General features: G+C 43.5%; 1 protein-coding gene across 1 annotated transcript in view; it reads left to right on the forward strand.

The window, feature by feature from the left end:
- Positions 1-8,347: 8,347 nt before the first annotated feature.
- Positions 8,348-27,805, forward strand: part of ankfn1a (ankyrin repeat and fibronectin type III domain containing 1a) — a 236,193-nt gene continuing 216,735 nt past the window's right edge. The window contains exons 1-4 of the mRNA XM_021581040.3: positions 8,348-8,706; positions 10,453-10,577; positions 10,831-11,007; positions 14,187-14,371. Coding sequence (XP_021436715.3) covers positions 8,647-8,706; positions 10,453-10,577; positions 10,831-11,007; positions 14,187-14,371 — 547 coding nt within the window. The 5' untranslated portion in view covers positions 8,348-8,646. The remainder of the gene's footprint in view (positions 8,707-10,452; positions 10,578-10,830; positions 11,008-14,186; positions 14,372-27,805) is intronic.

The raw sequence follows: 27,805 nt of genomic DNA on the forward strand, positions 1-27,805 counted from the left end.
GACTTTTTCCACATTTTGATACTTTACAGCCTTATTCAAAAATGGATTACATAATTTGTTACCCTCATCAATAATAACACAATACCCCATAACGATAAAGCGAAAACAAGTTTTTAGATATTTTTGCATATGTATAAAAAAAAATTAAAAAACAGAATATGACTGGTTTGGGCACACCTACTCATTCCAGTTTATTTATTATTTTTTTTTTTTACTATTTTCTATATTGTAGAATAATAATGAAGATATTATAAACTATTAAATAACACACATGGAATCATGTAGTAACCAAAAAAGTGTTAATCACACATAATATATATAAAATATATTTAAGTAGCCACCCTTTGTCTTGATGACAGCTTTGCACAATCTTGGCATTCTCTCACCAGCTTCACGAGTTAGTCACCTGGAATGCATTTCAATTAACAGGTGTGCCTTGTTAAAAGTTCATTTGTGGCATTTCTTTCCTTCTTAATACATTTCAGCCAATCAGTTGTGTTGTGACATGGTAGGGGTGGTATACAGAAGATAGCCCTATTTGGTAAAAGACCAAGTCCATTTAATGGCAAGAACAGCTCAAATAAGCAAAGAGAAATGACAGTCCATCATTACTTTAAGACACGAAGGTCGGTCAATGCGGAACAAAGACCTTTGAAAGTTTCTTTAAGTGCAGTCGCAAAAACCATCAAGCATTATGATGAAACTGGCTCTCGTGAGGACCACCACAGGAAAGGAAGACCCAGAGTTACCTCTGCTGCAGAGGATATGTTCATTAGAGTTAACTGCACCTCAGATTGCAGCCCAAATAAATGCATCACAGAGTTCATGTAACAGACACATCTCAACATCAACTGTTCAGAGGAAACTGTGTGAATCAGGCCTTCATGTGGAATTGTTGCAAAGAAACCACTACTAAAGGACACCAATAATAATAAGAGACTTGCTTGGGCCAAGAAACACAAGCAATGGACATTAGACTGGTGGAAATCTGGCCTTTGGTCTGATGAGTCCAAATTTGAGATTTCTGGTTCCAAATGCCTTGTCTTTTGAGATGAAGAGTGGTTGAACGGATGATCTCCGCATGTGTGGTTCCCACCGTGAAGCATGTAGGAGGTGTTTTGGTATGGTGGTGCTTTGCTTGTTTAACACTTTTTTTGGTTACTACATGATTCCATATGTGTTATTTCATAATTTTGATGTCTTCACTGTTATTTTACAATGTAGAAAATAGTAAAAATAAAGAAAATCCTTGAATGAGTAGGTGTGTCCAAACTTTTGACTGCTATTGTAAGTTTTCAGACCCTTTACTCAGTACTTTGTTGAAGCACCTTTGGCAGCGATTACAGCCTCAAGTCTTCTTGGGTAGGACACTACAAGCTTGGCACACCTGTATTTGGGGAGTTTCTCCCATTCTTCTCTGCAGATCTTCTCAAGCTCTGTAAGGTTGGATGGGGAGCGTCGCTGCACAGCTATTTTAAGGTCTCTCCAGAGATGTTCCATCAGGTTCAAGTCCGATCTCTGGCTGGGCCACTCAAGGACATTCAGAGACTTGTCCCTAAGCCACTCCCACCTTGTCCTGTTGGAAGGTGAACCTTCGCCCCAGTCTGAGGTCCTGAGTGCTCTGGAGCAGGTCTTCATCAAGGATCTCTCTGTACTTTGCTCCGTTCATATTTAACTTGATCCTGACCAGTCTCCCAGTCCCTGCCGCTGAAAAACGTCCCCACAGCATGATGCTGCCAGTGTCCTGCTCCTTGAAAGCGGCAGCTCTAGCCTTTAGCTCAGTGCAGATTTAGCTTGTAATCCATAGCTTCTGGTTGGGATATGCATGTACTGTCACTGTGGGGATGACGTTGTCAAGGCACTTATTAATGAAGATGGTAACTGATGTGGTAAACTCCTCAATGTCAACGGATAAATTCTGGAACATATTCCAGTCTGTGCTAGCGAAACTGTCCTGTAGTTTAGCATCCGCTTCATCAGACCACTTCGTAGTATTGAGGCATCACTGGTATTTCATGTTTGAGTTTTTGAATGTAAGCAGGAATCAAGAGGATAGAGTTATAGTCAGATTTGCCAAATGGAGTGTGAGGAAGAGCTTTGTATGTGTCTTTGTGTGTGGAGTAAAGGTGATCTTTTTTTCTCTAGTTGCACAGGTGACATGCTGGTAGAAATTATTCATCGAACCTATGAGTCAAACTGTATGTGTAGACGGCTTGGCAGAAGGTGAATGGTGAACTTTTGTTGCACACATCCAGATGATGCTGCATACTATTTTGCAATGACGCTATCGGTATGATCAAGGCGTTACCCAATGAAAATGCACTAAATCACAGATTTTGCACAACATTGCGCACATTAGGCTACAAATCATTTAATATACTGAGACAAATTACAGTTAATTTATTGAACATGAAATGCATTTCAATATGATTGAAATAGGCCTATAGCCTACTGCATTTATATTTTAATGCAGTCATCTCAATTTTTATTTGAACCATATTTTTATACGTTGGTTGTTTGTATTAATTGCAAAGACATTGGCAACTTTGTAATTGTAGTCAACTTTGTTCTGAAGTTATCTTGGTCACAGAGAGACAGATAAACCATGTGATCTTATGTTTAGCGGAGGTCTTCTGTGTGTGTATACAGTGATGTGGGAGGGGAAAAAAGCATCTAACGACACATTTAGCTGTTCTGCCGTTAGATTGCGAGCCCTCTACTTTCATATTACATCAAAATAATTTCACAACTGCAAAATATACATCTACAGTACTCTGTTTAAACCAGTTTTAACACAGTTGCAGCCAACAGTATTTTTCAGTGACAACATAAAAAGGAATGTCCCTTTTCAGGATTTCGTAAAAATCCAAATAACTTCACAGACCTTCATTGTAAAGGGTTTAAACACCGTTTCCCATGCCTGTTCAATGAACCATAAACAACTATAGAACAGTAGAATGGTCGTTAAGACACTAACAGCTTGCAGATAGACGGTAGGCAATTAAGGTCACAGTTATGAAAACTTAGGACACTAAAGAGGCCTTTCTACTGACTCTGAAAAACACCAAAAGAAAGATGCCCGGGGTCCCTGCTCATCTGCGTGAACGTGCCTTAGGCATGCTGCAAGGAGGCATGAGGACTGCAGATGTGGCCAGGGCAATAAATTGCAATGTCCGTACTGTGAGACACCTAATACAGCGCTACAGGGAGACAGGGCAGACAGCTGATTGTCCTCGCAGTGGCAGACCACGTGTAACAACCCCTGCACAGGATCGGTACATCCGATCATCACACCTATGGGACAGGTACAGGATGGCAACAACAACTGCCTGAGTTACACCATCAGTGCTCAGACTGTCTGCATTTCATCTATCAGTCCCCATTTTTTTGTGTGCACGAACAGACAGAAAAAAACCTGCCGGAGATTAAAACAAACAAAAACATCAGAAAATGTCATCATAATATACGTGGGAACTGTTTTGACTGGGAAGCCTACGGTAAGCTTAAAACATCTTCATTTCAACCATATTTGGTAGTAGCTCCACCTTGCCTTTTGAATGGCTAGGTGGAAGTTTAACCATATCCCTTAAGCCTGTTGCATGCTTCCCAGTCGAAACAGTTTGTGCATATAATGATGAAATTTCGGGGCAGTTTTGTTTGTTTTTTTGTTCGGCAGGTTTTTTTTGGGCTGTTCTTCCGCACACATTTTTTTTCTTGCGAAAATGTATGCACTTACATGCTAAATGGCTAAAATCTAAAAATGTAAGAAAAGTTGGCAGCCGAAGTCTACGCCCATTCATCAGGGATTGGTCAACAGTACTATTTCTAGGAGGAGTGGGAAGATTATGGATGGGATTCTTCAATTAAGTGATTGTTTTCATTCATCGAGAGACAACCAGTTTTCATGCACATTTTTTCACATTCTTTCAACCAAACATCTTTGCTAGATGTAAAATTGAGTGACTAAGACCTCCTCGGCAAAATTAATTACAGATTTATTGGTTTACGTTTGGGAAAAAGAAGAAGAAGAAGAAGAAGAAGAAGAGAAGGACTGCAGACTAGTCACAGAAGAGGATATGGAGAGCTTTTCCAAAGATGATTTCATGTGGATCTCAGAAAAGAAACGGAGGAAAGTACATTGTTGCTTAGGGCCATGACTCCGAAAAAGCATTATCGGTCCCATTCTGGCTCTTGTAATAAGAAAGAATGAATGCAGGAAGAGAAGAAGATGGAGGCCGTAAAGCATAAAAAAGGCATTAATCACAGATCTTGTCTCCCAAAGCGTGGAACGATAGGGTAGATAGTGAAGTTGATGAGTTTGAGGGGGAATTACCTGAGGTGACAGATGTGGTGAAGATCCCAGTCTCATCCTGAGGATTATGATGAAGATGATTCTGGCCCAGTGTGAGTGAGATTTTTGGAGAAAGTGGATCCTTACCTTTTGGCTGATCCATATGTGGTATCAGGTTGGTTGGAAAGGACATTGGGTACTGTTAAATTGGTGAAGGTATGCTGAAGTGGACTTTGTTTTTCCATGCATGTGGGTCACGATCTGTTTCTTGCTTGCTCTTAGGAACAGGGCACCATTGAAAGGAGTGATTTCTGGGGTAGCGTTGAGTGTGGAGGTGGAGCAATTGAAGTTGAATATTCCTGGTGTTTGTGACGCCCACCCTTTGGTGTGACGCAGACCCAGTGGCGAGCATAGTGAAACAGGAGATACTGTCAGTCCTTTTGAGTTTTGAATCAGAGTTTTGAATATGCTAGGTAAAGCCCTGCCTTATCTCAGCTCACTGGTCACCATAGCAGCACCCACCCGTAGCACGCGCTCCAGCAGGTATATTTCACTGGTCACCCCCAAAGCCAATTCCTCCTTTGGCTGCCTTTCCTTCTAGTTCTCTGCTGCCAATGACTGTAACGAATTGCAAAAATCACTGAAGCTGGAGACTCATCTCTCCCTCACTAACTTTAAGCACCAGCTGTCAGAGCAGCTCACAGATCATTGCACTTGTACATAGCCCATGCAACTACCTCATACTGTTATTTTTATTTTTTTGCACCTTTGCACCTAAGTATCTCTACTTGCACACGCATCTTCTGCACATCTATCACTCTAGTGTTTAATTGCTAAATTGTAAGTATTTTGCCACTATGGCCTATTGATTGCCTTCCCTCCCTTATCTTACCTCATTTGCACACACTGTATATAGACTTTTTCTATTTCTATCTTTTTCTACTTTTTCTATTCTATTGTGTTATTGACTGTATGTTTGTTTATTCCATGTGTAACTCTGCGTTGTTGTTTGTGTCGCAATGCTTTGCTTTATCTTGGCCAGGTTGCAGTTGTAAATGAGAACTTGTTCTCAACTAGCCTACCTGGTTAAATAAAGGTGAAATAAAATTTTAAAAATAAAAGATCGTAATCTCTGCCCAGTCAGTCCATGTTGCTAGCCTGTTGTGCCTGTTTTCCCTTGCTTGATGCTGTTTTCCTCTCTGCTACAGTTCTTCCCGCTCTGACTCTGGTCCCTGTCTCCAGTCCGATTTCTTGTCAGTCCTGCTAGTCTGTCCTGGATTCCCCACTCTTCGCTCCCTTGGATTCCCCTCCGGACCTGCTTACCCTGTCCCCACACCTCTCACTCCAGCCTCAGCCTCCGCACCTGGTTTCCAGCAACCCGCCCGAGCTTCCCCTGGCCTGCACTCAATCTTCCCCCCGTGTTTCAATAAATACCTTGGTTACCTCATCGCAGTCTCCTTGTCTGAGTCTGCTCTTGGGTTTGCTGTTCAGCTCCCCGTAACATTTTCCCTATATAGTGCACAACGTTTGACCTGGGTCTAAAGGGCATTGGTCAACAGTAGTGCACTATAGGGAATAGGGTGCCATTTGGGGATACACCCTGGCGAGGAGTCTACCCTACACTGGCTTCTCTTTGGCACAGTAACCTTTGACCCTGAACTCCTTCCTGTCTGTTCTCCGAGGCTGCAGGCTATGGTATATTTACATTACAGAGGCAGGAAATGAGGTAATCCCTGGTTGCTGTGGTGGAATCCCCATGGAAACTGGGAATTATAGGGACATTTCCTCTGCTGTCTTCACTTCAGAGTTCTGAAGACACTGCTAACCAGTGAAACCAGAGCTGCTCTTGTAACTTTCCCTCTTTTTCCTCATTTAGTCTCTCCCTTGTTTTATGGCTCCCTCTTTTTCATCCTCTGCCTTGGACCTTGACTCTCTCTGTCTTTATTTCAATCGTTAATTTACACCTACAGGAATGTATCTCTTTTCTCTTATCTCTTATCTTATCCTTTTCCACCTCCCCTCTCTCTCTCCATACCCACCTCTCTATGTCTCTCTTAACCTCTTCCTCTCCCCTTCCCACTCACTTGGCTGACGTTAAACACGGTGGGACCTGTGTAAGAATGGGAGCATTCAACAGATGTTTCCTGGACACATACATATCATATATTCAGGGTTAGGGTCAATTAACTTTCAATTCAAGAAGTGAGTTGTATTCCTGTATTAAGGAGGAGGGGGGGGGGGGGGGGGGGGTAATTTGAGTACAGTGCCTACAGTACAGCATTGCTTATATCTGAGAATACAACTAACAGTATGTTGGGGTACAGTATACACACACAGCTCTCTCTACTGTAGCTTTGGATAAGCTACAGTGAAATGCTTTATAAATGAGCTCTGAGGTATACAGTAAAAAGTTGTGATAATTATAATATTGTCGTTCAGTTGGTGACAAACAACAAATAATATGAAAAACTCCAAGGCCTTCAAAATCAAAAATCAAAAGTCCTGCGGGCCGGTAAATCACACTCGTTCAGATGATTAGCGCGGTAATCTCTCCCATCTGTGAATACCACAGATTTATGCATACCAGAGCTTCCTTGCCTGGCCCCGGCAGCCACTGCCCCCTAGGGGTGGGATGTGTATCATGGTAATGTGCTGACTGTGGCCCAACCACACTTAGCTATCTACTACATAAAAATATGGATGAAGAGTATACAAGATAGTTTGCCATTTTTAAAATGTGCAGTTACATTTTTATTTATTTAACTAGGCAGTTAAGTCAGTTAAGAACAAATTCTTATTTACAATGATGGCCTACCCCCCCTGGCCAAACCCTCCCTTAACCCGGACGATGCTGGGCCAATTTTGCACCGACCTTATTGGACTTCGGGAACGAACCAGGGTCTGTAGTGTTGCCTCTAGCACTGCAATGCAGTGCCTTAGACCGCTGTGCCACTAGGGAGGCCAATGACTAACGTGTGATAAAGTGGAGGCTGCTGAGGGGAGGCTCATAATAATGGCTGGAATGGAGCATATGGAATGGCATCAAACACCTGGAAACCATGTGTTTGATACCATTCCACTGATTCCACTCCAGACATTACCCCGAGCCCGTTCTCCCCAATTAAGGAGCCACCAACCTCCTGTGGTGTGATAACAAGATCAAGGACAGTGACTATAATACGTACAGTGACTATAAAACATAGCTTAGAATATAATTACAAAGAAGAAAAGCTGATAGATTTTGTAAAATATGGAGCCAAAAAAATAAACTGTATGATATTATATAAAACATCCGTGTATAAGTATAGTATAGAGTGTAATATTATTTCCCTAATGTGTTCATCCTTAAGTGAGTCTAAAAGCTTTGGCACCCTATTACCTACATAGTGAACTACATTTTGACCAGAGCCATATGGGCCCTCGCCAAAAGTAGTGCACTATAAAGGCCTTTATTTTTCCTGGGAATAGGGTAGAATTTGGGGACTCCGTGAAATCAAATCCCTGAAATGAATCTTATTGAATGATTAATGTATTTTTTATAATCCCAACATTCACAACACACACACCACTGTTATGTGTCTCACGTACATCAGAGAAATATCAGGCAACCTATGTATTCGATGTAGGCAGATTGATTGTTTTTGTAGAGTATATTGCAAACACTGTTTTTAATGTGTAAAACAAATCTCTTAAGGCCCATGTTGAAATTACAACATGTTGAAATTACAACATCTGCCAAATCATCCAGCTAGATTAAGCCTTCCACTGATTTATGTGAGTGAGGTAACTGATGCTGATAATGATGGTGGTAGTTTTGAATGAAGAAGAGGCTGATTATTGTGGTGTTGTAGTTAACAATACCATCAAACACTTTTTTTTTAATCATCATTTCCATACAACTATTCCATGTTCCAAGTAGCCTAGGACCAACAGTCATCAAACTCCTTTTCAAAGTGTATTTTCATGTAGCTCGTTCATGTATGTGGTGGTCACGTTGATGTGTGATGAGATGGGCTGTTGTTTATCCAGATTGCTCCGTCGATGGAGCCTAATTGCAGTCCTCGCAATTTTGGGCGGACAGCCTAACGACATAAATATTTCCTGTCCAAGTTATCTTTTCCTTCAGACGGCTGCTTTGAACTGATGATGAAGGTCTCCGCATAGTAACTGACTCAATCTTTTTCTGACATAAAGTACGAGCCAAGGGGTTGCCAAATATAGTCTGTTTACTGCAGGACGTGGACTTGTGGTAACTATCTGATTGTATGTGGACCATTTCCCTCGGCTATAGATTGGTGTCCGGCTATCCGATGCTGCAGCCCATCCTCACTCCGGGACGATAGGTTAATTAACTGATGACTACCGAGCGCTCTGATGTCCGACCTCCCCATGATGTCGAACTGGGGATTTGCGTGGTAAGTTTTCCTAAAAATCTTAAGTATTTTTGAAAATATGAACTAGCCTACATCCGGCCTAACCTCTGCCTGTTTTTTTAGGCTAGGCTATTGCATTTTAGGGATGTAGGCTATTGTATTGCCAGGCAGCAGCAAACTCAAGACAAAGGCAGAAAAAGAGACAGACACGTAACAGGGACTAAACGACGAATGAATGCTTCGGGAGAGTATCTGTTTTGTTCTGAACTGAGATTTCAAGGGGAAAGAAACAAAGATGGTAACTTTAGGCTCCATGAGGCTTAGTAGAAAGTTTTTAATGTATCCGCAGCTTGCTTTGAAATCGCCCGGGGGCTTTTGAAATTACTACGTTTTGCTGTAACATTGTAGTTTCGCTGCAACATTGTTAAAGTATAATTAATGGGACAACTAGCAAGCTTTCCTGCAAGAATGTAAAGCTGAAGTGAATTTCCCGTTGAATAGCAGCCCATGTCGTGTTCCATGGAGGAAAGTACAGTAGGCTAATTAAAGATGGTCGAAATGAAGGAGAGAAAATATTTTCTATGGCATGCAGGAATATCATCTTAACAGGGGACACAGTCCACTGGATCCCGTGTGTGTTATTGTAGCAGTAGCCTAGCACGTTTTCTTCTGCATACAAGACAAAGCTATAGCAAAACCTTTTCGAATTATGTGATGTAGTTTGACATTTTTTCCATGCTGACCAGGGAGTTGCCCATACTGTACAGGCTGACTCACAAGCCTAAACATTGGCCACGTGGAGGAAAGTGGGTAATGATTTGGACTATTACTGTCACATCATTCTACTGTTGGCCTTTTGCCAACACAGCAGCAGTGTGTCGCCAGTGATTATGCTATTGTAAGCTTAGGCGGCAGGTAGCCTAGCGGTTAGAGCGCTGGGCCCGAAAGGAAAGGTCGAATCCCTGAGCCGACAAGGTGAAACATATGCCTATGTGCCCTTGAGCAAGGCACTTAACCCTAATTGATGATAATGGCAGACCCTGGCTGTGACCCCACTCTCCAAAGGTGTCTCAGGAAGAGTTGCATACACACTTGTACATATGTGATATCGACAAATATAAGCACTCACCAAATAATACTAACTATTATTATTATTATAAGCTCTAGTGTTCTTTTTTTGGAAACTGTGTTTCCATCAGTAGTGTGACACTTGTGAAGGGCAGAATCAACAACCTCTGTATCATCAAGACAATTGCTTTGTGAGAAAGCATTAGCCATGGAAGATGTTAACCAATGTTCTCAGTTAGTCATTGCTATGTAAATGCCAGCTGAAAAGTACCAGTGGCCTGGCCTTGGCCCCAAGTCAGAGCAGGTCCACTGAGGCCATGGCCCAGAGAGACACTGGAGCCATGTCGTGGATGTGTAAACACAGAACTCGGAGACTTTTTGATTAAACACTGCGGTAAGTCTTAGGTGTGTGTTAGGTGATTGGTGCGTGTTACAGAGTCACTATTCACTAAGGAAGTTTAAAGCTCATGGTTTGCTTTCCAAACTGTTCAATCATTATACCTTCATTAGGACTACGCTGAGTAGTTGCATATTATGACTTGGGGTATGACTTCTCAGTCATATATTGATCCCGTTTCTCTTTGTCTGTTCCCTCTGAAAAGCCTTGTGTGTGTGTTCGTTCATTCAATGGGAAGCCAGACAGTGACAGATATCCATTTAATGCTGAATTAGACAATAGAACTGAATGTCTCTTGGCTCACTTCTTTTCGCCCCCTCCAGCTATGGCTGAAGATGTCTCTGGACTCTGATAAGGTGTGTGGGCTGCTGTCCCGGGACTCCAGGACCTCCTGTGTCTTCCAGGCTGCAGACGAGAAGGATGACATACCAGGGGTGGGGGAGGACAGGTATGCTCCAAAACCCTGTCCCTCCTCTCTTTTGCTCTCTCTGTCTTTGTCTCTCCCGCTCTCTCTCTCTTTCTCTTCTTTCCCTTTTCTCTCCCCTCTCTCTCTCTCTCACTTTTTCTTTTTCCATTCTCCTGTCTTTTATCTCCCAGGTCTCTCCATATAGACATTAGCGTTCGCACCAAATTCTCGTCATATCTTTTCAGTTTGGGTGAAATGTTTTTGTTTTTGTTCCTGTTCCTATCTCCCTTTTCAGTGTTTTGGAGATGCTGAGCTATTCTAAGTTCTCTGACCTGGAGACATGGCTGTGCATGCCCTCCACGCTGCTCCCCAGGGCCCTAGAGTCCACCCGCTCTACCTCCTCCTCAGGCTCCACTTCTACAGCACACCTCTCCACCTGCAGCGAGACTGGAGAGACAGACACACCACACAGGTACATCAGACCTAGGTACAAATGTCAAATACTTTGAGTGTTTGCTTTGGCCTGCCAGCTGGATGAGGTTTGCACTTTTGGGACTTTTCTATTGTTTCCATTGCAACAGGCAAGCTCAATTAAACACAGCTAAAGTGTTTGCAATTATTTAAAATAGTATTTGAATCCAGGTCTGCAGGACATGTTTTGGGGTCAAGTGGTAGCATTTGAGAAGATTGTTGAAGCTTCTGCCTCTTTTACAATGTCCCATTTAGAGCACATCACTTTAAGAGTTGAGTTTTCTCTAGTGTTATCAAATGTCTGTGTAGGTTTCAAAGCCCATACAGCCACAGTGTGGTCTTGTGTGGTTTAGTCTTTCAGTCATTACAAAGGCTCAATCCACCAGCCTTTCTCCATGAGTTACTACTGAGACACTTGAAGCACTTGACTCTTGATTCACCAGATTTAGCTGCTGAGTGGCTGCTACCACACACACACACACACACACACACACACACACACACACACACACACACACACACACACACACACACACAGGTCATTTGATACTTATTGGTCTTTGAACACCACTGCTTTTGACTGGGGACCAGCTCAGTGCCATGATGTGTGATTATGTTGCCAGTGTAGTTTTGAATGAGTGGTCGCCAAGCCTTACCCAGCGCCCCCCTCCCCCTGGTCACCCCAACATAAACTCTCACAGTATGTGTATCTTGCTGTGAGTGGCAGACATTGATGTCCATGGAAGTCGATTGCAATCGTCCAAAGTTGAGCGATTAAAAAATGATACAAATTTATAGAGACGTGAACATGTTTTGGGAATTGGTCGATGTTGAGTTACTGCGGTAAAGTGCTATGTCGAGTTGGGAGAAGTTGGTGGAGTTTTTCGTGCGGAGGAGAAAGAGAGGAACCCATAGAGGATCATGGAGAAGCCGCAGTTACAACGTCACTGAAGTCAGGTACTATAGAGGAATATATTCAAAACTAGGTTATAGATATGTAATATCCGCTGCTTATAATCAGAGGGTCAGAAGGTTATGACTGCAGATTGCAGAATTGTGCATCGTCGTGTGCCAGCTATAATTATTGGCAGTACAGTCAAAGAATTCCAATGTAAAGAGCAAAGCTATACGATCTCCGCTGTGAATAATCAAAATGCTTCGGGCTAGGACTAATGATTAATGCTCAAATATGTTATGTAAGCTTCCTAATGATTTGGGAAAGGCTATTCAACTTACCTGGATATTGGGTATTTGAAGTCTTGTGCAATGTTTATATTGTATTTTCGGAACTTAAAAAATAGCTTTTGGCATCGTCATAGATGGCTGAATAGTTAAGAGAAGAGAACACATTGACTTATTATTTAGCTTTGTACGTTTCATAGACTACTGTACATATGTATCTCGTTGTGGATTTTCCATTCAGGAGATGTATCATGAATATTTTAGCTTCTGCTAGTTGAGTTGTGTGTGTGTGTGAGAGAGAAAGTGAGTGCATGCATGTGTGTGTCAAACTGCCATGATGCAAATTAGGCACTATTAGTGTCACTCGAGCTCTGAAAAGAAAACCAGAAAATTAAATGTGTCACATCTTCCCCTAACTAATGTTATAATCATTCTTCATTGGGATTTAATTTTTTATTTTATTAGGTTTGAGTCCCCAATGGCACCCTATTCCCTATAGTGCACTACTTTTGACTAGAGCCCTAAGTAGTGCACCGTGTAGGGAATAGAGTGAGATTTGGGACGCAACCAAGGTCATTGACACCTCAGAGGAGAAGTTATTGAAAGGGATGATTAAAATGTGGTCATGCTTGACTGGTTCATTGTGAGTTCTCCCATGATTGATTTAATTTATTAGGCATTTTTTTAAAATACATACATAACGGCGCTCCAGCCGGTGACGCCGCCACATACAATTTAAGAATATCATCAAGGATAATGCAATAAAGCTTAAAAGCTTATTTCCGTTGTGGTCCTTTTGGAGGGGAAAGGGGGAATGCAACAAGGTTAGGCAGCAATTGTAGTGACAACAGAGAATGACAGACACAGTTGTTTGTTTCATAACATGAGATAATTTAGTACAATTCCCTTTCCTAATAAACAACTATGGAGTGGTACATCTCCTCTTTCTCACATTTCCTTATTATATAGAACAATCAATCCCTAATATATACAAGACAATCACAGTATGCTATACAACAGGCACCATAAGGCAGACCATATGCTATCCCAGGCATTTCCTTCTCAGCCACGTACCAATACGACTTACTTTTGAGACATGCTACTATTTAGCCATTTTTTTTCAGTGAAAACTTGAAACTACCTATGGAGGTTATACGTTTCAAATCTTCTGAAAATTATTCCAAAGAATGGCAGCTGAGTATAAAAATGTTTCTTTCCCCATAGCACTTTTAAATCGAAAAGGAACAGCGTCAGTTTCACTCCTTCTAGTGGAATAGTTGTGGTTACCCCGTACCAAGTTAAAGTAGTTACATAGGTGCCTGGGGACCATAATGTGGACAATCTGATGTACCAGACACCATTTAATCTGAGCGACCCTCTTCTCCATTTTGAGCCATCTAAGGCTTTAAAAGTGGGAATAGTCAAGATGTGTAAGTGCTGGAAGTTTAAGAATAATCCTGACTAGTTTGTTCTGAAATGTCTGCAATTTATTTTATATGATCATGTACCAGGATTTAAGTCTATAGTAATTGCTTGTCAACTGCTCGTATAATTCAAAAGCAGTGTTTTCTAAGTCACTGAAATGGCACCCTAAATTCCTACACAGTGCACTACTTTTAATAGAGCCCTCTGGGCCCTGGTCAAAAGAAGATCACTATATACGGAAACGGGGGCCATTTGGAGTGCACACACTGTTCATTCATACCAATATACTGAAATACCTTTATGGTTAATAGTGTTGACATTCCTACTGGTTTGTCCAAACTGCTTATTGTACAGCCAGTCCAGACAAGCTAGACCACCACTAGCATGCTTTTGGAACCTTTCCACTCCAAAACAAAATTGATGGAAAAAATATCTAAAATACATTTTTAAATACAGAAATAGACCCGTTTTAATTGGTCAATCCAGAAAAAGACGAGTTGTACTTGGTCAATCCAGAGGTCTACATGTTTTAACTTCCTGTCTTGTGTCTTCTACTTCCTGTGCCTGTCGTAGACCTCTAGATAGGGAGGCCATGTTCCTGACCCCTGCACTGGGGCGGGAAATCCCATTCCTGGCCACACCCTTAGCCCCCATCCTCTCCTCTACGCCGTGCAACATAACCCCACAGGGCGGGGTCAGTGTCAGGAAGCGCAGGCGATTGGCAGCCAGCCCCGGGGGACTACACTGGACCTCTACAGGTACACACAGACCTAATTATCAGTCTGTCAGTCTATCTATCTCTCTTTCTCTGTCTGTGTCTCCCTCCCTATGTCTCAGTGCTCGGTTTGTCTCTTTCTCTAGACTGTATAACTATTATCTCTGTTTGCTTTCTCTGTCAGCCTCCTTCTCTATCTATCTTTCTCTGTCAGCCTCCTTCTCTATCTATTTTTCTCTGTCAGCCTCCTTCTCTATCTATCTTTCTCTGTCAGCCTCCTCTCTATCTATCTTTCTCTGTCAGCCTCCTTCTCTATCTATCTTTCTCTGTCAGCCTCCTTCTCTCTGTCAGCTTCCTCTCTATCTTTGTCAAGTTGGGTGGGGTGAGTCAAGGACCTCATTAACCTCTTGTTTTATTTTACAACTCCTTCACTTCTCAGTAGTGAACATTCTCTTCCCTCAGATCTATGTTGATTGCTCACTGATGGTCATGTTTATGCTGTGGAGTGGCATGCTTCCTGTATTAGTGTGTGTGTGTGTCTCAGTTCCACCCTTATGGGGAATGATAAAGACTTCTTCCTGTTAGAGAGATTAAACACACATCTCTTATCTCCTCTCCCGCTCTGCTGTTAGGTGTCAGAAGTCTAACCAGAAGTATTCGAACTAGGAGTTGTCCCTTTACGCACTAGAGGGAGCTCTAGTCTAATACAAGCACTGTGCTGCCAGAGTAGGACCTAACTCAACAGTATCATACCACTCCAATATCTCAACTGTCGGTAGAAAACGAGTTACTGTTAGTGTTGAGTTAGGTCTCAAGACCACACATTGAGTGTCTCGGTCTTGTTTCGGTGTAGAATAAATGTTTATGTTATTACAGTATCAGCTTCCATTCCGTCAGCGCATTAAACTATTATCTGGAAATGTGCATGTACATCCTGGCCCATCTACTGTTGCTAGCCCCAAATCTGGCTTGTACTCTGATATCTGCTTCACTGATTTCTGCTCCCGTAAAAGCCTGGATTTTCTGCACGTTAACACTAGAAGCTTATTACCTAAAATGGATAAATTGAAAGTGTGGGTTCACAGCTCCAATCCAGATGTGTTGGTCATTACAGATACGTGGTTAAGAAAGAGAGTTTTGAATACTGATGTTAACCTTTCTGGTTATAACCTTTTTTGTCAAGACAGATCTTCTGAAGGTGGGGCAATCTTTACCAAGGATCACCTTCAGTGCTCGGTTGTGTCCACCAAGTCTGTCCCCAAACAATTTGATTTGCTGGTTTTAAGCATTAAACTTTCAAATAGCTCTTTGTTGACTGTTGCTGGGTGCTATTGTTCTCCATCACCACCGGCCTGTACCCTACCTGCCCTGCCCTAAGCTCTCTCCTGGCCCCTTACTCTAAGTTTTAATTTGTCCTGCTAGGTGAACTAAACTGGGACATGCTTAAACCACCTGACCAAGTCCTAAAGCAATGGGACTCCCTACATCTTTCTCAGATTGTTACCAATCCCACAAGAAATGACTCCAAACACCCAGAAAAGGCAACTCTTCTTCATGTTTTCCTCACAACTAATCCTGATAGGTATCAGTCTGCTGTTTTCTGTAATGAACTTAAGTGATCACTCTTTTACAGCCTGCTTTCATAATTGCTGCTCAGTGAAACAACCTGTCCTGATTTGTCATAGACGCTTGATAAAAAATCTTTAATGGGCAAGCCTTCCTTCATGAACTGGCCTCTGTAAAATGGTATAGAATCAGCGTGATCCCCTCTGTCGAAGACGCTTGGACCTTCTTTTTTTAATATTTTCAGTGGTATTGTTAACAAACACGCCCTATAAAGAAAATGAGAATTGAAAACAGGTTCAGCCCGTGGTTCAACCGTGATCTTGCAGAGTTACTCCACCTCAAGAATTGCATTTGGCGAAAGGCTCAGAACACGCATACTCAGGCTGACTGGCTGTCGTTCAGGCAAATGAGAAATAAGTGCACTCAGGATATCCTGAAGGCCAAAGTTAGTTGTGGGTCTAACCCCAAGAAGTTCTGGAAAACGGTTAAAGACCTGGAGAATAAACCCTCCTCCTCACAGCTGCCCATGTCCCTTAATGTTGATGATGTGGTTGTTACTGACAAGAAGCACATGGCTGAGCTCTTTAATCACCACTTCATTAAGTCAGGATTCCTATTTGACTCAGCCATGCCTCCTTGCCCGTCTACCATTTCCTCATCTCCCACCCCTTCTAATGAGACTATCCCGATGCTGCTCCCTCCTTTTCCCCTGCCTCGCTACAAAGTTTCTCCCTGCAGGCAGTCACTGAGTCCGAGGTGCTAAAGGAGCTCCTGAAACTTGACCCCCCCAAAATTATCTGGGTCAGATGGTTTAGGCCCTTTCTTCTTTAAGGTTGCTGCCCCTATCACCCCCAAGCCTATCTCTGATCTTTTTAACCTGTCTCTCCTTTCTGGGGAGGTTCCCATTGCTTGGAAGGCAGCCACGGATCGTCCTTTATTTAAAGGGGGAGATTAAGCTGATCCTAACTGTTATAGGCCTGTTTCTATTTTGCCCTGTTTTTCAAAGGTGTTGGAAAAACATGTCAATAATCAACTGACTGGCTTTCTTGATGTCTATAGTATTCTCTCTGGTATGCAATCTGGTTTCCACTCAAGTTATGGATGTGTCCCTGCAACCTTAAAGGTTCTCAATGATGTCGCCTTTGCCCTTGATTCTAAGCAATGTTGTGCTGCTATTTTTATTGACTTGGCCAAAGCTTTTGAAACGGTAGACCATTCCATTCTTGTGGGCCGGCTGAGGAGTATTGGTGTCTCTGAGGGGTCTTTGGCCTTGTTTGATAACTACCTCTCTCAAAGAGTGCAGTGTATAAAGTCAGAAAACCTACTGTCTCAGCCACTGCCTGCCACCAAGGGAGTACCTCATACAAGTACTTGGGAGTATGACTAGATGGCAGACTGTCCTTCTCTTAGCACATATCAAAGCTGCAGGCTAAAGTTAAATATTGACTTGGTTTCCTCTATCGTAATCACTCCTCTTTCACCCCAGCTGCCAAACAAACCCTGATTCAGATGACCATCCTACCCATGCTAGATTTTATTTATTTATTTATTTTTTTATTTTTTTATTTTACCTTTATTTAACCAGGTAGGCAAGTTGAGAACAAGTTCTCATTTACAATTGCGACCTGGCCAAGATAAAGCAAAGCAGTTCGACAGATACAACAACACAGAGTTACACATGGAGTAAAACAAACATACAGTCAATAATAAAGTATAAACAAGTCTATATACAATGTGAGCAAATGAGGTGAGAAGGGAGTTAAAGGCAAAAAAGGCCTTGGTGGCAAGGTAAATACAATATAGCAAGTAAAACACTGGAATGGTAGTTTTGCAATGGAAGAATGTGCAAAGTAGAAATAAAAATGGGGTGCAAAGGAGCAAAATAAATAAATAAATTAAATACAGTTGGGAAAGAGGTAGTTGATAGGGCTAAATTATAGGTGGGCTATGTACAGGTGCAGTAATCTGTGAGCTGCTCTGACAGTTGGTGCTTAAAGCTAGTGAGGGAGATAAGTGTTTCCAGTTTCAGAGATTTTTGTAGTTCGTTCCAGTCATTGGCAGCAGAGAACTGGAAAGAGAGGCGGCCAAAGAAAGAATTGGTTTTGGGGGTGACTAGAGAGATATACCTGCTGGAGCGTGTGCTACAGGTGGGAGATGCTATGGTGACCAGCGAGCTGAGATAAGGGGGGACTTTACCTAGCAGGGTCTTGTAGATGACATGGAGCCAGTGGGTTTGGCGACGAGTATGAAGCGAGGGCCAGCCAACGAGAGCGTACAGGTCGCAATGGTGGGTAGTATATGGGGCTTTGGTGACAAAACGGATTGCACTGTGATAGACTGCATCCAATTTGTTGAGTAGGGTATTGGAGGCTATTTTGTAAATGACATCGCCAAAGTCGAGGATTGGTAGGATGGTCAGTTTTACAAGGGTATGTTTGGCAGCATGAGTGAAGGATGCTTTGTTGCGAAATAGGAAGCCAATTCTAGATTTAACTTTGGATTGGAGATGTTTGATATGGGTCTGGAAGGAGAGTTTACAGTCTAACCAGACACCTAAGTATTTGTAGTTGTCCACGTATTCTAAGTCAGAGCCGTCCAGAGTAGTGATGTTGGACAGGCGGGTAGGTGCAGGTAGCGATCGGTTGAAGAGCATGCATTTAGTTTTACTTGTATTTAAGAGCAATTGGAGGCCACGGAAGGAGAGTTGTATGGCATTGAAGCTTGCCTGAAGGGTTGTTAACACAGTGTCCAAAGAAGGGCCGGAAGTATACAGAATGGTGTCGTCTGCGTAGAGGTGGATCAGAGACTCACCAGCAGCAAGAGCGACCTCATTGATGTATACAGAGAAGAGAGTCGGTCCAAGAATTGAACCCTGTGGCACCCCCATAGAGACTGCCAGAGGTTCGGACAACAGACCCTCCGATTTGACACACTGAACTCTATCAGAGAAGTAGTTGGTGAACCAGGCGAGGCAATCATTTGAGAAACCAAGGCTGTTGAGTCTGCCGATGAGGATGTGGTGATTGACAGAGTCGAAAGCCTTGGCCAGATCAATGAATACGGCTGCACAGTAATGTTTCTTATCGATGGCGGTTAAGATATCGTTTAGGACCTTGAGCGTGGCTGAGGTGCACCCATGACCAGCTCTGAAACCAGATTGCATAGCAGAGAAGGTATGGTGAGATTCAAAATGGTCGGTAATCTGTTTGTTGACTTGGCTTTCGAAGACCTTAGAAAGGCATGGTAGGATAGATATAGGTCTGTAGCAGTTTGGGTCAAGAGTGTCCCCCCCTTTGAAGAGGGGGATGACCGCAGCTGCTTTCCAATCTTTGGGAATCTCAGACGACACGAAAGAGAGGTTGAACAGGCTAGTAATAGGGGTGGCAACAATTTCGGCAGATCATTTTAGAAAGAAAGGGTCCAGATTGTCTAGCCCGGCTGATTTGTAGGGGTCCAGATTTTGCAGCTCTTTCAGAACATCAGCTGAATGGATTTGGGAGAAGGAGAAATGGGGAAGGCTTGGGCGAGTTGCTGTTGGGGGTGCAGTGCTGTTGACAGGGGTAGGAGTAGCCAGGTGGAAAGCATGGCCAGCAGTAGAAAAATGCTTATTGAAATTTTCAATTATGGTGGATTTATCAGTGGTGACAGTGTTTCCTATCTTCAGTGCAGTGGGCAGCTGGGAGGAGGTGTTCTTATTCTCCATGGACTTTACAGTGTCCCAGAACTTTTTTGAGTTAGTGTTGCAAGAAGCAAATTTCTGCTTGAAAAAGCTAGCCTTGGCTTTTCTAACTGCCTGTGTATAATGGTTTCTAGCTTCCCTGAACAGCTGCATATCACGGGGGTTGTTCGATGCTAATGCAGAACGCCATAGGATGTTTTTGTGTTGGTTAAGGGCAGTCAGGTCTGGGGAGAACCAAGGGCTATATCTGTTCCTGGTTCTAAATTTCTTGAATGGGGCATGTTTATTTAAGATGGTTAGGAAGGCATTTAAAAAAAATATCCAGGCATCCTCTACTGACGGGATGAGGTCAATATCCTTCCAGGATACCCCGGCCAGGTCGATTAGAAAGGCCTGCTCGCTGAAGTGTTTCAGGGAGCGTTTTACAGTGATGAGAGGAGGTCGTTTGACCGCTGACCCATTACGGATGCAGGCAATAAGGCAGTGATCGCTGAGATCTTGGTTGAAGACAGCAGAGGTGTATTTAGAGGGGAAGTTGGTTAGGATGATATCTATGAGGGTGCCCGTGTTTAAGGCTTTGGGGAGGTACCTGGTAGGTTCATTGATAATTTGTGTGAGATTGAGGGCATCAAGTTTAGATTGTAGGATGGCTGGGGTGTTAAGCATGTTCCAGTTTAGGTCGCCTAGCAGCACGAGCTCTGAAGATAGATGGGGGGCAATCAGTTCACATATGGTGTCCAGAGCACAGCTGGGGGCAGAGGGTGGTCTATAGCAGGCGGCAAAGGTGAGAGACTTGTTTTTAGAGAGGTGGATTTTTAAAAGTAGAAGTTCAAATTGTTTGGGTACAGACCTGGATAGTAGGACAGAACTCTGCAGGCTATTTTTGCAGTAGATTGCAACACCGCCCCCTTTGGCAGTTCTATCTTGTCTGAAAATGTTGTAGTTTGGAATTAAAATGTCTGAATTTTTGGTGGTCTTCCTAAGCCAGGATTCAGACACAGCTAGAACATCCGGGTTGGCAGAGTGTGCTAAAGCAGTGAATAGAACAAACTTAGGGAGGAGGCTTCTAATGTTAACATGCATGAAACCAAGGCTATTACGGTTACAGAAGTCGTCAAAAGAGAGCGCCTGGGGAATAGGAGTGGAGCTAGGCACTGCAGGGCCTGGATTCACCTCTACATCGCCAGAGGAACATAGGAGGAGTAGAATAAGGGTGCGACTAAAAGCAATAAGAATTGGTCATCTAGAACGTCTGGAACAGAGAGTAAAAGGAGGTTTCTGGGGGCGATAAAATAGCATCAAGGTATAATGTACAGACAAAGGTAAGGTAGGATGTGAATACAGTGGAGGTAAACCTAGGTATTGAGTGATGAAGAGAGAGATATTGTCTCTAGAAACATCATTGAAACCAGGAGATGTCATTGCATGTGTGGGTGGTGGAACTAATAGGTTGGATAAGGTATAGTGAGCAGGACTAGAGGCTCTACAGTGAAATAAGCTAATAAACACTAACCAGAACAGCAATGGACAAGACATATTGACATTAAGGAGAGGCATGCTTAGTCGAGTGATCAAAAGGGTCCAGTGAGTGGAGAGGTTGGTTGAGGCTCACGGCGATTTAGACAGCTAGCCGGGCCATCGGTAGCAAGCTAGCATAGGATGGAGTCTGTTGTTAGCCACCTCTTGCGTTCGGTCAGTAGATTAGTGGGGTTCCGTGTGGTAGAGGGGATTAATCCAAATCACACAACAACAACAAAAATAAGAACAATAGATATAGTTATAGAGGCCCGAGAAGAAAACATAATAATAAAAATAAATAAATTGTCCGATTGTCTATTCAGATAGCAGCCGGTAAGACAGCTAACGGTTAGCGGGCCGCAGAATGGGCGTTCAGGTAACGTCGCGACAGAGGAGCCAGCCGGATCTCATTCAGGTAGATAACGTCGGCAGTCCAGTTGTGAAGGCCCGGTGGGGCTCCGCGTAGGCAGTGAAACGGGTCCGGATAGGTGACTGCAGCCCAGGAGTGAATGATGGAACTCAGGAGTGATTGACGGAGCTGGCTAGCACCGGAACAATCGATGTTTGCTCCGGAATCGACGAAAGCCGACTGTCACACGGATAGCAGCTAGCTAGCTGTGAGATCCGGGTATGAATGTCCAGAGAGCAGTTGAAATCCAGGGACATGGAGAGAAAAATTGGTCCGGTATGTTCCGTTCCGAGCCGCGCTGCGCCGTACAAAACTGGCGATAGATTTTCGAGCTAAAGGATAGCTGATGACCACAAACCGTGGTTAGCTGAATACTAACGATTTGCCAGTAAAGAAGCTTACGCAGACATAATTTATAGATCGGCAGGTATTGGTGCTCTCGAGCGGCTTGATGTTCTTCACCATTCGGCCATCAGATTTGCCACCAATGCTCCTTATAGGACACATCACTGCACTCTACACTCCTCTGTAAACTAGTCATCTCTGTATACCCATCGCAAGACCCACTGGTTGATGCTTATTTATAAAACCCTCTTAGGCCTCACTCCCCCCTATCTGAGATATATACTGTAGCCCTCATCCTCCACATACAACACTCATTCTGCCAGTCACATTCTGTTAAAGGTCCCCAAAGCACACACATCCCTGGGTCGCTCCGCTTTTCAGTTTGCTGCAGCTAGCAACTGGAACGAGCTGCAACAAACACTCAAACTGAACAGTTTTACCTCATCAAAGACTCAATCATGGACATTCTTACTGACAGTTGTGGCTGCTTTGTGTGATGTATTGTTGTCTCTACCTTCTTGCCCTTTGTGCTGTTGTCTGTGCCCAATAACGTTTGTACCATGTTTTGTGCTGCTAACATGTTGTGTTGCTACCATGTTGTGTTGCTACCACGCTGTGTTGTCATGTGTTGCTGCCTTGCTATGTTGTTGTCTTAGGTCTCTCTTTATGTAGTGTTGTGTTGTCTCTCTTGTCATGATGTGTGTTTTGTCCTATATTTTTAATTTTAGCCCCGTCCCCGCAGGAGGCCTTTTGCCTTTTGGTAGGCCGTCATTGTAAATAAGAATTTGTTGTTAACTGACTTGCCTCGTTGCCTCTTTCTAATGTCAATATGCCTTGTATACTGTTGTTTAGGGCAGCTCATTGTTTTATTTTACTGTGGAGCCCCTATTCCTGCTCAACATGCCTCAGATATCCCCCTTGTCCCACCTCCCACACATGCGGAGACCGCACCTAGCTTAACTGGCGCCTCCAGAGATGCAACCTCTCTCATTGTCACTCAATGCCTAGGTTTACCCCCACTGTACTCGCACCCTAACACACCCTTGTCTGTACACAATGCCCTGAATCTATTCTACCACACCCAGAAATCTGCTTCTTTTATTCTCTGTTCCCAAAGCGCTAGACGACCAGTTCTTATAGCCTTTAGCCGTACTCTTATCCTACTCCTCCTCTGTTCCTCTGGTGATGTAGAGGTTAACCCAGGCCCTGCAGTGCCTAGCTCCACTCCTACTCCCCAGGTGCTCTCATTTGTTTACTTCTGTAACTGTAATAGCCTTGGTTTCATGCATTTTAACATCAGAAGCCTCCTCCCTAAGTTTGTTTTACTCACTGCTTTAGCACACTCCGCCATCCCTGATGTCCTAGCCGTGACCAGCTCTGAAACCAGATTGCATAGTGGAGAAGGTACAATGGTCGGTAATCTGTTTGTTAACCTTAGAAGTGCAGGGTAGGATAGAAATAGGTCTGTAGCAGTTTGGGTCTAGAGTGTCTCCCCCTTTGAAGAGGGGGATGACCGCGGCAGCGTTCCAATCTTTGGGAATCTCAGACGATACGAAAGAAAGGTTAGTAATAGGGGTTGCAATAATTTCTGCAGATAATTTTAGCAAGAGAGGGTTCAGATTGTCTAGCCCGGCTGATTTGTAGGGGTCCAGATTTTGCAGCTCTTTCAGAACATAAGCTATCTGGATTTGGGTGAAGGAGAAATGGCGAGGGCTTTGGCGGGTTTCTGTGGAGGGTGCCGGGGAGTTGACCGGGGTAGTGGTAGCCAGGTGGAAAGCATGGCCAGCCGTAGAGAAATGCTTATTGAAATTCTCAATTATAGTGGATTTATCGGTGGTGACAGTGATTCCTAGCCTCAGTGCAGTGGGCAGCTGGGAGGAGGTGCTCTTATTCTCCATGGACTTTAGTGTCCCATAACTTTTTTGAGTTTGTGCTACAGGATGCAAATTTCTGTTTGAAAAAGCTAGCCTTAGCTTTCCTAACTGCCTGTGTATATTGGTTCCTAACTTCCCTGAAAAGTTGTATATCACAGGGGCTATTCAATGCTAATGCAGAAGGCCACAGGATGTTTTTGTGCTGGTCAAGGGCAGTCAGGTCTGGAGAGAACCAAGGGCTATATCTGTTCCTGGTTCTAATGTGGCATGCTTATTTAAGATGGTGAGGAACGCACTTTTGAAGAATAACCAGGCATCCTCTACTGACGGGATGAGGTCAATATCCTTCCAGGATACGGGCCAGGTCGATTAGAAAGGCCTGCTCGCTGAAGTTTTTTAGGGAGCGTTTGACAGTGATGAGGGGTGGTCGTTTGATCGCAGACCCATTACGAATGCAGGCAATGAGGCAGTGATCGCTGAGATCTTGGTTGAAAACAGCAGAGGTGTATTTGGAGGGCAAGTTGGTTAGGATGATATCTATGAGGGTGCTCGTGTTTACGGCTTTGGGATTGTACCTGGTGGGTTCATTGATAATTTGTGTGAGATTGAGGGCATCAAGTTTAGATTGTAGGATGTCTGGGGTGTTAAGCATGTCCCAGTTTAGGTCATCTAGCAGCACACGCTCTGAAGATAGATGGGGGCAATCAATTAACATATGGTGTCCAGGAAACAGCTGGGGTCAGAGGGTGGTCTATAGCAAGCGGCAATGGTGAGAGACTTATTTCTGGAAAGGTGGATTTTTAGAAGGAGAAGTTTGAATTGTTTGGGTACAGACCTGGATAGTAAGACAGAACTCTGCAGGCTTTCTCTACAGTAGATTGCAACACCGCACCCTTTGGCAGTTCTATCTTGTCGGAAAATGTTATAGTTAGGGATGGTGGTCTTCCTAAGCCAGGATTCAGACACGGCTAGAACATCTGGGATGGGAGAGTGTGCTAAAGCAGTGAATAAAACAAATTTAGAGAGGGGGTTTCTAATGTTAACATGCATGAAACCAAGGCTTTTACGGTTGCGTAGCTGAGGGATCATAGGGGTCCATTGAGTGGTTGGGCTGGCTGGAGACACGGCGATTCAGACAACTAGCAGGCCGGGGCTAGCAGAAGGGCCTTAGAGGGACGTCACGACGGAGGAAAGTCTGTTTTAGCCTCCATGTGCGGTGACGTCGATAGACCAGTCGTGATGGATTAGTAGGGTTCCGAGTAGCAGAGGGGTCCAAGTCCAATTGGCAAAATAGGTATAGTGGCCCAAGAGATGGATCTATTCAGCTAACAGTCCAATATGCTCTAGTCAGCTAGCGGGCTGCAGCTAGCGAGCTAGCAGATGGGCATTCAGGGGACGTCGCGAAGTAGGGGCCAGTTAAGTCCCCCCATCGAGCAGATTACGCCGGTAGTCCAGTCGTGAAGGAATCGGCGTGGTTCCGTGCCCCGTACTGGCAGTAGAAGGGGTCCGGGTATTGTAACCCAGGAGTGGCTGATGGGCCTCTTCAGCTAGGCGGGAGAATGGGCCTAGCATGGGCTAGCTCCAGGCTAATTGGTGCTTGCTTTGGGACAGACGTTAGCCAGGAGTAGTCACTCGGATTGCAGCTAGCGATGATCCAGGTGAAAAGGTTCAGAGCTTGCTGTAGGAATCCGGGGACCTGGAGAGAAAATAGGTCCGGTATATTCTGTTTTGGGTCGCGTTGTACAAACTGGCGAGAGCTTTCTGAGCTAAAGGTTAGCTGATGACCGCTAGCAGTGGTTAGCTGACTACTAGCTAGTAGCTATTGAGCTGGCTAGCTTCTGTTGCCTTACCTCCTTACTTAATTTGCACACACTGTATACAGATGTTTCTATTGTGTTATTGACTGTACGTTTGTTTATCCCATGTGTAACTCAGTGTTTGTTTTTTTGTCGCACTGCTTTGCTTGTTTTTGTCGCACTGCTTTGCTTTATCTTGGCCAGGTCGCAGTTCTCAATGAGAACTTGTTCTCAACTGGCCTACCTGGTTAAATAAATGTGAAATAAAAATAATACAAATAAAGGGTAAATAAGAAATCTAAAAATTTAACTGCCTCGCCAGGCCACAATTTCCACACTCCTTTCATGAAATATTACTATCTTATCGCCTATTGAAACATGGGCTTCTTACTTTTCTCATAACATTAGCTACCTACTGTCCTTTACTCTCCTTTAAAAATATCCTCAAACTTTGTCGCACTCATCAGAATTTCCTTGATATGCTGGTATGGAAGAGTGGGGGAAATTGTTTGAAAGTTGCACGCTCACTATTAGTAAGGGGAGACCGGGGAAAGTTATATCATATTTACTATTTTTATCTATGGATTGGCTGCGGTTCCGGATTTTTTGGAAACCAGTGGCTAAAGATAGAGAATCTTTTCTTTCTGTAGCTGCTGCACAGTGCTCCGCTGCCGCTTTCCCCTCCTTGATCAGCGTTGAAAGCCTTTGTTGATGTGTAGCCTACACACTTCATGTTGTACACAAAGGACATGCCTAAACTATTGCATTCCATGCCTATTCAGCACAAACATGATTTCATGTTCTTTGTTCTGGAGGGGAGTTTGGCTACATGCAGCTATTTTATAGTATATTGTACACAAAAGACAAACTTGCAGATAGATTTTTTTTTTCCCAATGCAAAACTCAAGTGGGGAGTTACATGCAGCCATCTAGGCAGCATATCGAACACAAGCAAGACACAGACACAGTCTAATTAGCAATTTTATGTCATTTTTTTCATCATCATTGCAAACATTGGCTAAGCAGGAGGCAGACAGGCATTCAAAGTAGTAGTGTTCTTTTTCAGCAACTCTATCATATGTCAGCAACTACAAAGATTAGCCTCCATCAGGGAAGGGCAGCTGATGTAGGTCTGTGGATCAATTTATATTTTTGAGATTCTTCAAAGTAGCCTTGATGACAGCTTTGCACACTCTTGGCATTCTCTCAACCAGCTTCGTGAGTCACCTGGAATGCATTTTAATTAACAGGTGTGCCTTGTTTTATTTAATGCATTTGAGACAATCAGTTATGTTGTGACAAGTCAGTGGTCGTATACAGAAGACAGCCCTATTTGCTAAAAGATAAAGTCCATATTATGGTAAGAACAGCTCAAATAAGCAAAGAGAAACAACAGTCCATTAAGACATGAAGGTCAGTTAATCCAGAAAATGTCAAGAATTTTGAACGTTTCTTCAGGTGCAGTCGCAAAAACCATCAAGCGCTATGATAAAACTGACTCTCATGAGAACAACTACAGGAAAGGAAGATCCAGAGTTACCTCTGCTGCAGAGAACAAGTTCATTAGAGTTAAGTGCACCTCAGATTGCAGCCCAAATAAATGCTTCAGAGTTCAACAGACACATCTCAACATCAACTGTTCAGAGGAGACTGCATGAATTAAGCCTTCATGGTCAAATTTCTGCAAAGAAACCACTACTAAAGGACACCAATAATAAGAAGAGACTTGCTTGGGCCAAGAAACACGAGCAATGGACATTAGACTGGTGGAAATCTGTCCTTGTGGTCTCAGTCAAAATTTGAGATTTTTGTCCCAACCTTCATGTTTTTGTGAGACGCCAAGTAGGTGAACGGATGATCTCCGCATGTGTGGTTCCCATAGTGAAGCATGGAGGAGGAGGTGTGGGGGTGCTTTGCTGGTGACACTGTCTGTGATTTATTTAGAATTCAAGGCACACTTAACCAGCATGACTATCACAGCATTCTGAGGCAATATGCCATCCCATCTGGTTTGCACTTAGTGGGATTATCATTTGTTTTTCAACAGGACAATGACTCAAAACACACCTCCAGGCTGTGTAAGGGCTATTTGACCAAGTGATGGAGTGCTGTATCAGATGACCTGGCCTCCACAATCATCTGACCTCAACCCAATTGAGATGGTTTGGGATTAGTTGGACCGCAGAGTGAAGGAAAAGCAGCCAACAAGTGCTCAGCATATGTGGGAACTCCTTCAAGACTGTTGGAAAAGCATTCCAGGTGAAGCTGGTTAGAGAATGCCAAGAGTGTG

Source organism: Oncorhynchus mykiss, chromosome 23 (assembly GCF_057628025.1).
Source record: "Oncorhynchus mykiss isolate SJ-2025 chromosome 23, ASM5762802v1, whole genome shotgun sequence".
Lineage (NCBI taxonomy): Eukaryota > Metazoa > Chordata > Actinopteri > Salmoniformes > Salmonidae > Oncorhynchus > Oncorhynchus mykiss.